This window comes from Anomaloglossus baeobatrachus, chromosome 1, assembly GCF_048569485.1.
Source record: "Anomaloglossus baeobatrachus isolate aAnoBae1 chromosome 1, aAnoBae1.hap1, whole genome shotgun sequence".
NCBI classification, from domain to species: domain Eukaryota; kingdom Metazoa; phylum Chordata; class Amphibia; order Anura; family Aromobatidae; genus Anomaloglossus; species Anomaloglossus baeobatrachus.
The window spans coordinates 655,822,839-655,836,101 of NC_134353.1; the positions used below are offsets into that span (position 1 = coordinate 655,822,839).

The 13,263-nt window shown below is 48.4% G+C and overlaps 1 protein-coding gene across 1 annotated transcript in view; it reads left to right on the forward strand.

Moving 5' to 3' along the window:
- TBC1D10A (TBC1 domain family member 10A) overlaps nucleotides 1-13,263 on the forward strand; it is an 88,543-nt gene that overhangs the window by 37,193 nt on the left and 38,087 nt on the right. Inside the window, exon 2 of the mRNA XM_075319959.1 lies at nucleotides 9,855-9,954. Coding sequence (XP_075176074.1) covers nucleotides 9,855-9,954 — 100 coding nt within the window. The remainder of the gene's footprint in view (nucleotides 1-9,854; nucleotides 9,955-13,263) is intronic.

Sequence of the window (13,263 nt, forward strand, 5' to 3'; positions counted from 1 at the left end):
TCCTGGTAGTCTTTGTGTGCTATGACAGTGTGCATGCTTGCAATGCTCCACTCAAACGAAGGACCGGTGTGGGATCCCCACGAGTTTGTACTGTTATCACCAATCCTGTCTGTGACTATGTTCACACAGGGCTTTTTTGGTAAGTTTTGGGGTTTGTTTGTTTTTTTTCCTGACCAAAACCTGATCTTGTGGCAGGAAAATCTCCTTTGAATCGTCTGCGTTTTTGGTGCGTTTTTTTAGTGGCGTTTTTGCTGCAGATTTTTTTTTTTTTTTACAAAATGGGTTGTGTCCAATGAAAAAACGCAGCAAAGAATTGACATGCTCATTCTTTAAAAACCTGACCAAAAATGCAAGTATTTGACAAAATAGTCAGGAAAAAAACCTGATGTGTTTGTGTGCATGAGATTTCAGAAATCTCAGACTTTGCTGGGACTGTAAAAAGCAGCTTATTAGCATGGATTTGCATAAAACCAAGGCAAATCTGCAGCTAATAAACGCAGCAAAAACTTACTTAAAAAAGCCCTGTGTGAACATAGGCTATCTGTTTCTGAAGAATGGTGACCTTGGCTGGTATAGGTTGCTTGGCCAAAGATCACTGTATGTTGCTGCTTTGTGCAGTGTAATGCAGGGAAATGGGGTCACCTTGCGACTTAGACAAGTGGGGCGCCAAAAATCCCAATGGATCAGACTTTTATGCAGGGCTGTGGAGTCGGTAAGCCAAACCTGCGACTCCGACTCCTCAATTTCCCTTGCACCAACTCAGACTCCACGACTCCGACTCCCACATATATTGCTTATATTTAAGTGAAAAATGTATTGTAGTACAATGTGAACATCAGACATTTAATAATTTTATGATACAATAATAAAGATATTTAGATAGAACATAAAATATATTTATTGGAATACAACTTTAGAACCCAAGTGCTCTTGCATCTGGCACGCCTGTAGGCCACTCATCCTAACTGCTACCTCAGTCAGAGCTTCTTTTCCTTTAGTACGCTGTTGATAATCAAGCAGTATACGATGACTTCTTGGGTCCACATAAACAGCTGCCAGAAGAATTTTATTTTCCAATAGCTGTGTCTTCCTCTGTTTCATTGAAGCAGAAATGCCATCTGCGATTAAACCTCCTCTTTGGGACAGGCAAAATAGCAAGTTCTTCCACTCCCTTATGAAAATGCTAGGAGTTAAATCCTCAGCTTGTAATTTTTTTAGTCACGGTTAATGGGTGATTAAGCAATTCCTTCAGTTCAGCCACCCGTGTCCATTGACCTTCTTTTAGGGTTACCTGAGGGTTCACCATATCTATAAGAAACTGTTTTAGTTCAAGCAATCTCTCAATCATTAAATAAGTGCTGCCCCATCGAGTGGCTTGATCGACAATTGCCCCTTTCTCAGCACGTCTCTTCAAGATGGAATCAATTGTAGGGGTTCTGGTGGCAATAACCAATTTCCTCACTTTTCCAATCAGATTTCCCGCATGTCCCTCTTACAGACTAGCTCTTATTGCCAGCTGCAGCGTGTGCACAATACAGCGCATGTGATGAATATGAAAGTGTTTTTGAAGCAGCTTCAACAAGATCATCTAATTCTAAAGTATCATTTTGCTGGTCTTCTGTTGTAATGTTTGTTCAACTCAGTAAGGCCTAATCCACACGGCGAGAAAAACAGTGCGAGTGGAATGCTATAAAACATCGCATTCCACTCGGACCAATTCTAGCCTGTGTCAGCACACATGAGCGATTATTTTCTCAGCCCTAATCAGACTGACTACCGCTAGTGCAGTGCGAGAATGGCAATAGCCGGCTACACAGGAGAGAGGGAGAGAAATCCCCCTCCCTCCTGAGTGCCGGCCCGCCCCCCGCAGCTGAGGTCTGCTCGCACGAACGGACCACAGTTGCAAGGACACACGCATGACACTTGGCTCTGCTGTACTGCCAGCACGAGCCGAGTGTCATGCAAGGGGATCGCAGTAGTCCCTGTGTGGCCCCAGCCTTACATGAACAGCGCTGTGGCTCCACCTCACACATACTGAATCCTAAATTTTCTTCTAGATGTTAATTACTCTCATTCATTAGTTTAATTGTACTTCTCATGTTTGAGGAATTGTTTTGTGAGGATCCGTTATTGGGCTCAAAAATGGATCCTCACAAAGAATGATTGTCAGTTTGTGAGGTGTTTTTCTAATCTGCTTTTGCTATTGAAAACATTATCTATGAGCTCAAAAACCTTTCAGGTGATGCGTTTTTTTAAAAAGCTGATCTGCTTTTGCAGCTGAAAAATGTATCCTCACAAAACGCAGGAACAACACTGTGAATGTAGTCTTAAGCGGGCTTTACACGCTGTGATCTCGCTAGCGACATCGCAAGCGATTGTACCCGCCCCATCGGTTGTGCGACACGGGCAAATCGCTGCCCGTCGCGCACAACCTTGCTTAACCCCGTCACACGGACTTACCTGCCCTGCGACGTCGCTCTGGCTGGCGATCCGCCTCCTTTCTAAGAGAGCGGGTCGTGCGGCGTCACAGCGATGTCACACGGCAGCTGTCCAATAGAAGCGGAGGGGCGGAGATGTGTGGGACGTAAACATCCCGCCCACCTCCTTCCTTCTGCAATAGCCGGTGGAGGCAGGTAAGGAGATGTTCCTCGCTCCTGCGGTGTCACACACAGCGATGTGTGCTGCCGCAGGAACGAGGAACAACATCGCTAATTAAAAGTAAACAATTTTTTGTTTTTAGGACGACCTCTCCGCGGCAAACGATCGTTTTAGGTCGCACATGACTGTCACACGCTACAATATCGTTAATGACGCCGGATGTGCGGTCCCTACCCTGCAGATCCCATTCACCTGCATCCTGCTGCGATGTAGCAGTATCATAGTGATGTTTGGCCACAGACCCCCACGTCCACCCCCCCACTCTGAAGGCCAAATAACTAGTTACAGCTGCTACAAGGAGCCCCTGTGATCACTCTTGTCGGACTTTTCTGACAATATTTTTTTAACCCTTGTACTCTGTTGTGGAGTAGGTGTTAATGTCCCTAGCCGTGGACTGGCTGATACTAGGGTGCATTCTCCCTTTTCATACTGTTTTATGGCAGCAGTTCTTGGCCCAGTCATTGGTCTCAGAGCCTAAACGAACATCTTCAGCGGCATAATTCTCTTTGATGACAGCAGTTCTCATTGTGCTGCTGTTCTTTCTTTGAAGGGTTATTCCCATCTCCAAGATCCTATCCCAATATGTAGTAGGAATATTATTATTATTATTATTATTATTATTATTATTATTATTATTATTATTATTATTATTATTTATTAATAAATTAATAATGTTGGCAAATATCTCCAATTAGAAATATAGTATAGTTCTTCTGACTCACTATGTCTCTTACCTCATGTTCAGGGCATTGCAGGACTTTAGGTATCCATGGTTACAACCATGCATATAGTCACAGATAGTCAGTTACTAGTGGTCATAACCATGGATATCTAAGCTGCAATGCCCTGAACATGAGGTAAATGACATAGTGAATCAGAAGAACTATGCTACATTTCTTTGTCGCTCTATTGGGAGACCCAGACAATTGGGTTGTATAGGCTATGCCTCCGGAGGCCGCACAAAGTATTACACTCAAAAGTGTTAAGCCCCTCCCCTTCTGCCTATACACCCCCCGTGCTCCCACGGGCTCCTCAGTTTTTTGCTTTGTGCGAAGGAGGTCAGACACGCACAGCACAGCTCCACAGATTGGTCAGCAGCAGCTGCTGACCATGTCGGATGGAAGAAAAGTGGGCCCATATAGGGCCCCCAGCATGCTCCCTTCTCACCCCACTCTTGTCGGCGGTGTTGTTAAGGTTGAGGTATCCATTGCGGGTACGGAGGCTGGAGCCCACATGCTGCTTTCCTTCCCCATCCCCCTCAGGGCTCTGGGTGAAGTGGGATCCTATCGGTCTCCAGGCACTGAGACCGTGCTTCATCCACAACTCCTGTGGAGACTGCTGGATAGGAGCCGGGTACCGTTCAGGGACATGGCCCTGCTACTTGAAGGTACTCTGTATCCCTGTGGGGACCGCGCACGGCAACACCTCAGCTTTGCTGGGTGTGCTAGTGCACCGGGGACCGCGGCGCTGACCGGGTTTAACTGTGCCATTACACACTCAGCGTCGCTGAGTGTGTTTATATGTAGGGGCTACCGCGCTAACCGCCGCTGCCATGGGAAACTGCGGCGCGGCTGGGACTTGTAGTTCGCCGGGGACTTCGGCGCCGGCCGCGCTTTTACGGCGGCCATTCTTATACTCGAGTCCCCGGCTTTCTTGCGGCCTAGCTTCCTTTTCTCCCGCCCCCAGCCCTGACAGGCAGGGGAAGGGCGGGACGCTGCACGGAACGAGCAGCACTGAGGGCTGGAATATGATTTGCATACTCCACCCCCCTCACTGTGCACAGTGTGAGCACCAGTTCCCGCACTTTCTCGGCCACGCCCACGGCTCCCTCCTCTCGTCAGGACGCCGCAGCCATTCCTGTCAGCTCCTCCGACGCTGCAGAGAGGGACAAACCCTGGGAGACCCAGACACGGTCTCTGGTGGCCTCACAACCGCTTTAGGCGGCTGGTAAGCAGCACCTGTGGTGCTAGCCCCATGGTGCTGTAGTGTATTGATACATTATTTGTTTATAGTATATACTCTACACTGTATGAGCACAGTTCATTCTGGCTATATACCCTATTGTGTTACTCAGGGAAAACAATAGCATGGCGCCCACAAAAGGCAGGGGTGCCAAAACACAGGCTTATTATGCTGCCTGCGCCGCATGTAAGACCCCGCTACCGGCAGGTTCCACTGACCCTCATTGTGTGCACTGTTCGGCCCCTGTGACACTTCTTCAGCCAGAGCCTCTGCTAAGAGGGGCCCAGGGGGAGCCACCTGTTGACACTGTCCAGGTGACGGGGACTGAGTTTGCAAAACTCTCTGAGACTATGGCTAAGATACTAGAAGCCTTGCAGTCCAGGCCGGTATCTCAGCAAAGGGACTCTGTTGAATCATTGTTCCCTGACCCCCCTCAGTTGGTCCAACAATGTCCTCCCGGGGTATCTCATACATCCCAGGCTGAGGGTTATGACTTAGACCCCAGCCCCAGACCGAATAAGCGGGCTCGCTTAGAATTTCCCTCGACATCATATTTGTTTAGGGTCTCAGCGGGGGGAATCTCTGGTTGATGATGCGCAGACAGCTGATCAGGATTCTGATCCTGAGGGCGCTCTCAATCTTAATACTCCAGACGGGGACGCCATAGTGAACGATCTTATTGCGTCCATCAATCAAATGCTGGATATTTCTCCCTCAGCTCCTCCGGCGGAGGAGTCAGCGTCTCAGCAGGAGAAATTCCGTTTCAGGTTCCCCAAGCGCACACCGAGTATGTTTCTAGACCACTCTGATTTCAGAGAGGCAGTCCAGAATCACCATGCTTGTCCAGATAAGCGTTTTTCTAAGCGCCTTAAGGATACACGTTATCCTTTTCCCCCTGACGTGGTTAAAGGTTGGACTCAGTGTCCCAAAGTGGACCCTCCAATCTCCAGACTGGCGGCTAGATCCATACTTGCAGTGGAAGATGGGGCCTCGCTCAAAGATGCCACTGACAGGCAGATGGAGCTCTGGTTGAAATCCATCTATGAAGCTATCGGAGCTTCTTTTGCCCCAGCATTCGCAGCCGTTTGGGCGCTACAAGCTATCTCAGCAGGTCAAGCGCAAATTGAAGCAGCCACATGCACGGCCGCGCCACAAGTGGCATCCATTACCACCCAGACCTCGGCAATTGCGTCTTACGCTATTAATGCGGTCCTGGACTCTGCGAGCCGTACGGCGGTTGCGGCCGCCAATTCGGTGGTACTCCGCAGGGCCTTGTGGCTACGGGAATGGAAGGCAGATTCTGCTTCCAAAAAGCGCTTAACCAGTTTGCCAATTTCTGGCGACAGGCTGTTTGGCGAGCGTCTGGATGAAATCATCAAACAATCCAAGGGAAAGGATACATCCTTACCCCAGCCCAAACAGAACATACCCCAACAGAGGAGAGGGCAGTCGAGGTTTCGGTCCTTTCGGGGCGCGGGCAGGTCCCAATTCTCCTCGTCCAAAAGGTCTCAGAAAGATCAAGGGAACTCTGATGCATGGCGGTCTAAGTCACGTCCTAAAAAGACCACCGGAGGCGCCGCTAACAAAGCGGCTTCCTCATGACTTTCGACCTCCTCTAGGTCCGCTTGGGCGCTCATTCTTGCTATCAATGGTGTTGTGACTGGCACAACCCGATCAGGTGAGTGCACCACTTCTTTTATGTTTGCCCAATATATCGGGTAAGACCCTATTGCGCCTTTTCTCTCCCATATAGACCTCCTCTAGTAACATCATCGGTCGGTGGCTGGCTCTCCCGCTTTTGCGACACCTGGCTGCCACAAATAAAAGACCGCTGGGTGAGAGACATTCTGTCTCACGGTTACAAGATAGAGTTCACCTCTCGTCCCCCGACTCGATTCTTCAGGTCATCCCCGCCTCCCGAGCGAGCCGAGGCTCTTCTGCAGGCGCTGGGCACTCTGAAGGCAGAAGGAGTGGTGGTCCCTGTTCCTCTTCAGCAACAGAGCCACGGTTTTTACTCCAACTTGTTTGTGGTCCCAAAGAAGGACGGGTCTTTCCGCCCGGTCCTGGACCTGAAACTGCTCAACAAACACGTAAAAACCCGACGGTTCAGGATGGAATCCCTCCGCTCCGTCATCGCCTCAATGTCCCAAGGAGATTTCCTTGCATCGATCGATATCAAAGATGCTTAACTCCACGTACCGATTGCTCCAGAGCACCAGCGCTTCTTGCGCTTCGCCATAGAAAACGAACACCTGCAGTTCGTGGCACTGCCGTTCGGCCTGGCAACAGCCCCACGGGTTTTTACCAAGGTTATGGCTACTGTAGTAGCGCTCCTACACTCGCAGGGTCACTCGGTGATCCCGTACTTGGACGATCTGCTGATCAAGGCACCCTCTCAAGAGGCATGCCAACGCAGCCTCGACGCTACCCTGGAGACTCTCCAGGGTTTCGGGTGGATCATCAATTTTCCAAAGTCAAATCTGACACTGGCCCAATCGCTGACATATCTTGGCATGGAGTTTCATACCCTCTCAGCGATAGTGAAGCTTCCGCTGATCAAGCAGCAGTCACTACAGAAAGGGGTACAATCTGTCCTTCAAGGTCAGTCACACCCCTTGAGGCGCCTCATGCACTTCCTGGGGAAGATGGTGGCAGCAATGGAGGCAGTCCCTTTCGCGCAGTTTCACCTGCGTCCCCTTCAATGGGACATCTTACGCAAATGGGACAGGAAGCCGACGTCCCTCGACAGGACCGTCTCCCTCTCTCAGGCGACCAAAGCTTCCCTTCGGTGGTGGCTCCTTCCCACTTCATTATCGAAGGGGAAATCCTTCCTACCCCCATCCTGGGAAGTAGTCACGACGGACGCGAGTCTGTCAGGGTGGGGAGCGGTTTTTCTCCACCACAGGGCTCAGGGTACGTGGACCCAGCAAGAGTCCTCGCTTCAGATCAATGTTCTGGAAATACGGGCAGTGTATCTTGCCCTGAAAGCGTTCCAGCAGTGGCTGAAGGGCAAGCAGATCCGAATTCAGTCGGACAACTCCACAGCGGTGGCATACATCAACCACCAAGGCGGCACACGCAGCCGGCAAGCCTTCCAGGAAGTCCGGCGGATTTTGATGTGGGTGGAAGCCACGGCCTCCACCATATCCGCAGTTCACATCCCAGGCGTGGAAAACTGGGAAGCAGATTATCTCAGTCGCCAGGGCATGGACGCAGGGGAATGGTCCCTTCACCCGGACGTGTTTCAGGAGATCTGTTGCCGCTGGGGGGTGCCGGACGTCGACCTCATGGCGTCCCGGCACAACAACAAGGTACCAATGTTCATGGCACGGTCTCAAGATCCCAGAGCTCTGGCGGCAGACGCCTTAGTTCAGGATTGGTCGCAGTTTCAGCTCCCTTATGTGTTTCCTCCGCTGGCACTGTTGCCCAGAGTGTTACGCAAGATCAGGGCCGACTGCCGCAGCGTCATCCTCGTCGCTCCAGACTGGCCGAGGCGGTCGTGGTACCCGGATCTGTGGCATCTCACGGTCGGCCAACCGTGGGCACTACCAGACCGACCAGACTTGCTATCTCAAGGGCCGTTTTTCCATCTGAATTCTGCGGCCCTCAACCTGACTGTGTGGCCATTGAGTCCTGGATCCTAGCGTCTTCAGGGTTATCTCAAGACGTCATTGCCACTATGAGACAAGCTAGGAAACCAACGTCCGCTAAAATCTACCACAGGACGTGGAAAATTTTCCTGTCGTGGTGTTCTGCTCAGGGTATTTCTCCCTGGCCTTTTGCCTTGCCCACTTTTCTGTCCTTCCTTCAATCTGGACTGGAAAAGGGTTTGTCGCTCGGCTCTCTTAAGGGACAAGTCTCGGCGCTCTCTGTGTTTTTCCAGAAGCGCCTAGCCAGACTTCCACAGGTACGCACGTTCCTGCAGGGGGTTTGTCACATTGTCCCTCCTTACAAGCGGCCGTTAGAACCCTGGGATCTGAACAGGGTGCTGATGGTTCTTCAGAAACCACCATTCGAGCCAATGAGGGATATTTCTCTCTCACGCCTTTCGCAGAAAGTGGTTTTTCTAGTAGCAGTCACTTCACTTCGGAGAGTGTCTGAGCTAGCAGCGCTTTCATGCAAAACCCCTTTCCTGGTGTTTCACCAGGACAAGGTGGTTCTACGTCCGGTTCCGGAATTTCTCCCTAAGGTGGTATCCCCCTTTCATCTCAATCAGGATATCTCCTTACCTTCTTTTTGTCCTCATCCAGTTCACCAATGTGAAAAGGATTTACACTTGTTAGATCTGGTGAGAGCACTCAGAATCTACATTTCTCGTACGGCGCCCCTGCGCCGCTCGGATGCACTCTTTGTCCTTGTCGCTGGCCAGCGTAAAGGGTCACAGGCTTCCAAATCAACCCTGGCTCGGTGGATCAAGGAGCCAATTATCGAAGCTTACCGTTCGGCTGGGCTTCCGGTTCCCTCAGGGCTGAAGGCCCATTCTACCAGAGCCGTGGGCGCGTCCTGGGCTTTGAGGCACCAGGCTACGGCTCAGCAGGTGTGTCAGGCGGCTACCTGGTCGAGTCTGCACACTTTCACGAAGCACTATCAAGTGCATACCTATGCTTCGGCGGATGCCAGCCTAGGTAGACGAGTCCTTCAGGCGGCGGTTGCCCACCTGTAGGAAGAGGCCGTTTTACGGCTCTCTTACGAGGTATTATTTTACCCACCCAGGGACTGCTTTTGGACGTCCCAATTGTCTGGGTCTCCCAATAGAGCGACAAAGAAGGGAATTTTGTTTACTTACCGTAAATTCCTTTTCTTCTAGCTCTAATTGGGAGACCCAGCACCCGCCCCTGTTTTTTTGTGTACACATGTTGTTCATGTTGAATGGTTTCAGTTCTCCGATATTCCTTCGGATTGAAGTTACTTTAAACCAGTTTATAATTATTTTTCCTCCTTCTTGCTTTTGCACCAAAACTGAGGAGCCCGTGGGAGCACGGGGGGTGTATAGGCAGAAGGGGAGGGGCTTAACACTTTTGAGTGTAATACTTTGTGCGGCCTCCGGAGGCATAGCCTATACAACCCAATTGTCTGGGTCTCCCAATTAGAGCTAGAAGAAAAGGAATTTACGGTAAGTAAACAAAATTCCCTTCTTCTATTTGGACATATTATTTATTCTTATTACCCTACTATAGTGTGTCCCACCATGCCAATCACACGTGGATTACAAACGCGTTGTCTTTTCTTCACAGGGAAGCGGAATTGTCCGTTGAAGTGTTAAGACAGAGGGAAGCAAAATGGCTGGACATGCTGTCAAACTGGGACAAATGGATGGCAAAGCGACACAAGAAGGTACTCTGATGTGATTGGGAGTGATTTATGTGTGTGCCCTGCTAATGGTGTCATCGCTCAGTAACACCGCCACCCTGTCATCTGGGTGCAGCTCGGATGGGTGTGCGCCGAGCGCTCAGGTGTTTTGGGACAGCTTTTTGTTTAGCAGAAGTTACCTGTCTGCTCCAGTAACCAGGTTCACGTGGACGGGTATAATCTGAGGCACGTGCACGTGTAGGAGGAGCCCTGCATTGTATACAAACTGGTTCGGCCATTTACAAGGCATACGCTAACATAGTAAACTAGGTCATAAACTGCACTACAAAGGCTGCTATTCTACTAATCTATGGCAATCGCATTCTAATGCAGCATCTACTTACAGTATATCACAAAAGTGAATACACCCCTCACATTCTTGTAAATATTTCATTATATTTTTCATGGGACAACACTGAAGAGAAGACCCTCAGATACAATGTAAAGTAGTCAGTGTCCAGCTTGTATAACACTAAGTTTGGTGCCCTCAAAATAACTCGGCACACAGCCATTAATGTATAAACCGCTGGCAACAAAAGTGAATACGCATCTAAGTGAAAATGGCCACATTGTGCCCAATCAACCATTTCATATTTCTCTCAGATTAGTCACTGGACCTTCAACATGGCACCTCCTGGCAAAGAACTCTGAGGCTCTTAAACAATTGCTCTACATAAACATAGCCTTGGCTATAAAAAGATTACGAACACCCTGAAACTGAGCTGCAGAGTACGGTGGACAAGACCATACAACAGTTTAACAAGACAGGTTCCACTCAAAACAGGCCTCAACATGGTCTACCAAAGAAGTTGAGTGCACCTGCTCAGAGTCGTATCCAGAGGCTGTCTATTCAGAGTAGACATATGAGTTCTGCCAGCATTGCTGCAGAGGTTAAAGAGTTGGGGGGTCAGCCTGTCAGTGCTCAGACCATATACCGCACACTGCATCAAATTGGTCTAGGAACCATGTCCTGTGGTCTGATGAGACCAAGATAAACTTATTTGGTTCAGATGGTGTCAAGTGTGTGTGGTGGCCACCAGGTGAGGAGTACAAAGGCAAGTTTTGCCTACAATCGAGCATGGTGGTGGAAGTGTCATGGTTTGGGGCTGCATGAGTGCTGCCGGCTGTGGGGAGGTACATTTCATTGAGGGAACATGCCAACATGTACTATGAAATAATGAAGCAGAGCATGATTCCCTCCCTTCGGAAACTGGATTGTGGGGCAGTATTCCAACATAATGACCCCAAACACACCTCCAAGACGACCACTGCCTTACTAAGGAACTGAGGGTGAAGGTTCTGGACTGGCTAAGCATGTCTCCGGACCTAAACCTTATGGAGCCATCTGTGGAGTATCCTCAAATGGAAAATGCAAGCTTTCAAACATCCATCAGCTCCGTGATGTCATCATGGAGGATGGAAGAGGATTCCAGTGGCTCCTGTGAAGCTCTAGTGAACTCCATGCCCAAGAGAGTTAAGGCAATGCTTGAACATAATGGTAGCCACACAAAATGTTGACACTTTGGGTATAACTTGGCCACTTTCACTTAGGGTTGGACTCACTTTTGTTGCCAGTGGTTTAGGCATTACTGGCTATATGTTATTTAGAGGGCACCAAATTTACACTGTTAGGCTTAGGACACATGGCAAGTAAAATCGGACGAGTGGAATGCTATAAAAAAAAACCCAAAAAAAACGTATTCCACTAGGACCAATGTTACTTTACGGGGCCATTCCGATCTGCGTTTTGTTTTGTTTTTTCCTTTTCTTCTCAGCTCCAATTGGACCAAGAACACAATTGCAGCATACTGAGAGTGTCACCAAGAGACGTGTCACTCACACCCATACAAGTCTATGGGTGCGAGTGAAACATCGAACTGCACTCGGATGACATCCGAGTGCAGTACAATATACACATCAGCTGACGGTGGAGGAGATGGCTTACTCTCTCCCTCTACTCCGCAGCTGCAATATGATTGCAAGATTGGGTCACAGTTGCATGACCCTCAGCTCATGCTCGCAGCAGAGCAGGAGCCAAGAGTCATTAGCAAATCTCGTCCCATGTTCTCACATCAGATGCCGTATGTTTACGTCGCCCCAGCCTTAGCTGTACACGGACTACTTTGCATTGTATCAGTGTGATATCTTCAGTGTTGTCCCATGAAAAGATAATTAATTATTTTTTTATAAAAATGAGGGGTGTACTCACTTTTGTGATATACTGTAAGCTAATACTTCACGGTATAGACAACAGTTGCATGCCGTGGTGGGCTATGACTCTTATTATTATTATTATTGGGATGTTCTCTCTTGTAGACTTTGAACAAGTTCATTCTTGCACTTTGTGACTCAGAAATTTGCTTGGGATCTGACAGTGCAGCGCTTTGTCTCCATGAGGCCATTATCGTGTCTCTGACCAGGTTTATTAGTAGTTTTATGGCTGATATTAGAAGATGGTTAGGGGGGGAAATTCCACAATCTGAAACTGCTAAAAGCTTTGAGAATGTTAAGGTAAATGTATTATCTAAGGCAATTTTTTTTTTTGCTACACTAGCACGATCAGGCTGATTCTCAACATAGTGGTCAGCTCGGATGTTTAGGTTTTAAAATCCAAGAAAGTAAAGTTTATAAAATAATCAGGTTCTTGAGTGACAGCAGCTGAGGAGCAGATAATATCTGTGGGGGGTATTCATACTTATCCCCTTACTCTGTTAGAATTAGCATAAGTTTTATACAATTGACCTAGCAGGACCTGTGTGAGGTTATACCCATGTGATCTGGTATCCAGCTTTATTGGCTGAGGCCCCTCCCCTTCTGGTCACATGGGTAGGACCTCACACAGGTCCTGCTAGGTTGATTTTTATAATATTTATTCTAATTTTAACGGAGGGAGGGGTTAAGTATGAATATCACCCCCCCCAGATATTATCTGATCCTCAGCTGCTGTCACTCAAGAAACTGTAGATTTTTTTTAAGCTTTACTTTATTGGATTTCAAAACATATATATCAGAGCTGACCACTACACGTTTGTTATAGAATCAGCCTGATAGCGCTGCCTTTAGGTTATATACAAAAATCCTGATGATTAGTTCCCTTTAATCTGGTCGGTACATGGTGAAGCAAGAAATACAATCCAAATTCCAAAAAGGTGTTTTTTTTTTTTTGTTTTTGTTTGTTTTTTTTTTTGTCGCCAGAATACTGCATTAAAAAGCAATAATAAACGATAAAAACAGCTTACCCATCCAAACATGGTATAATTAAAAATGTTACCTCAAGACCTAAAAAATAAGCTG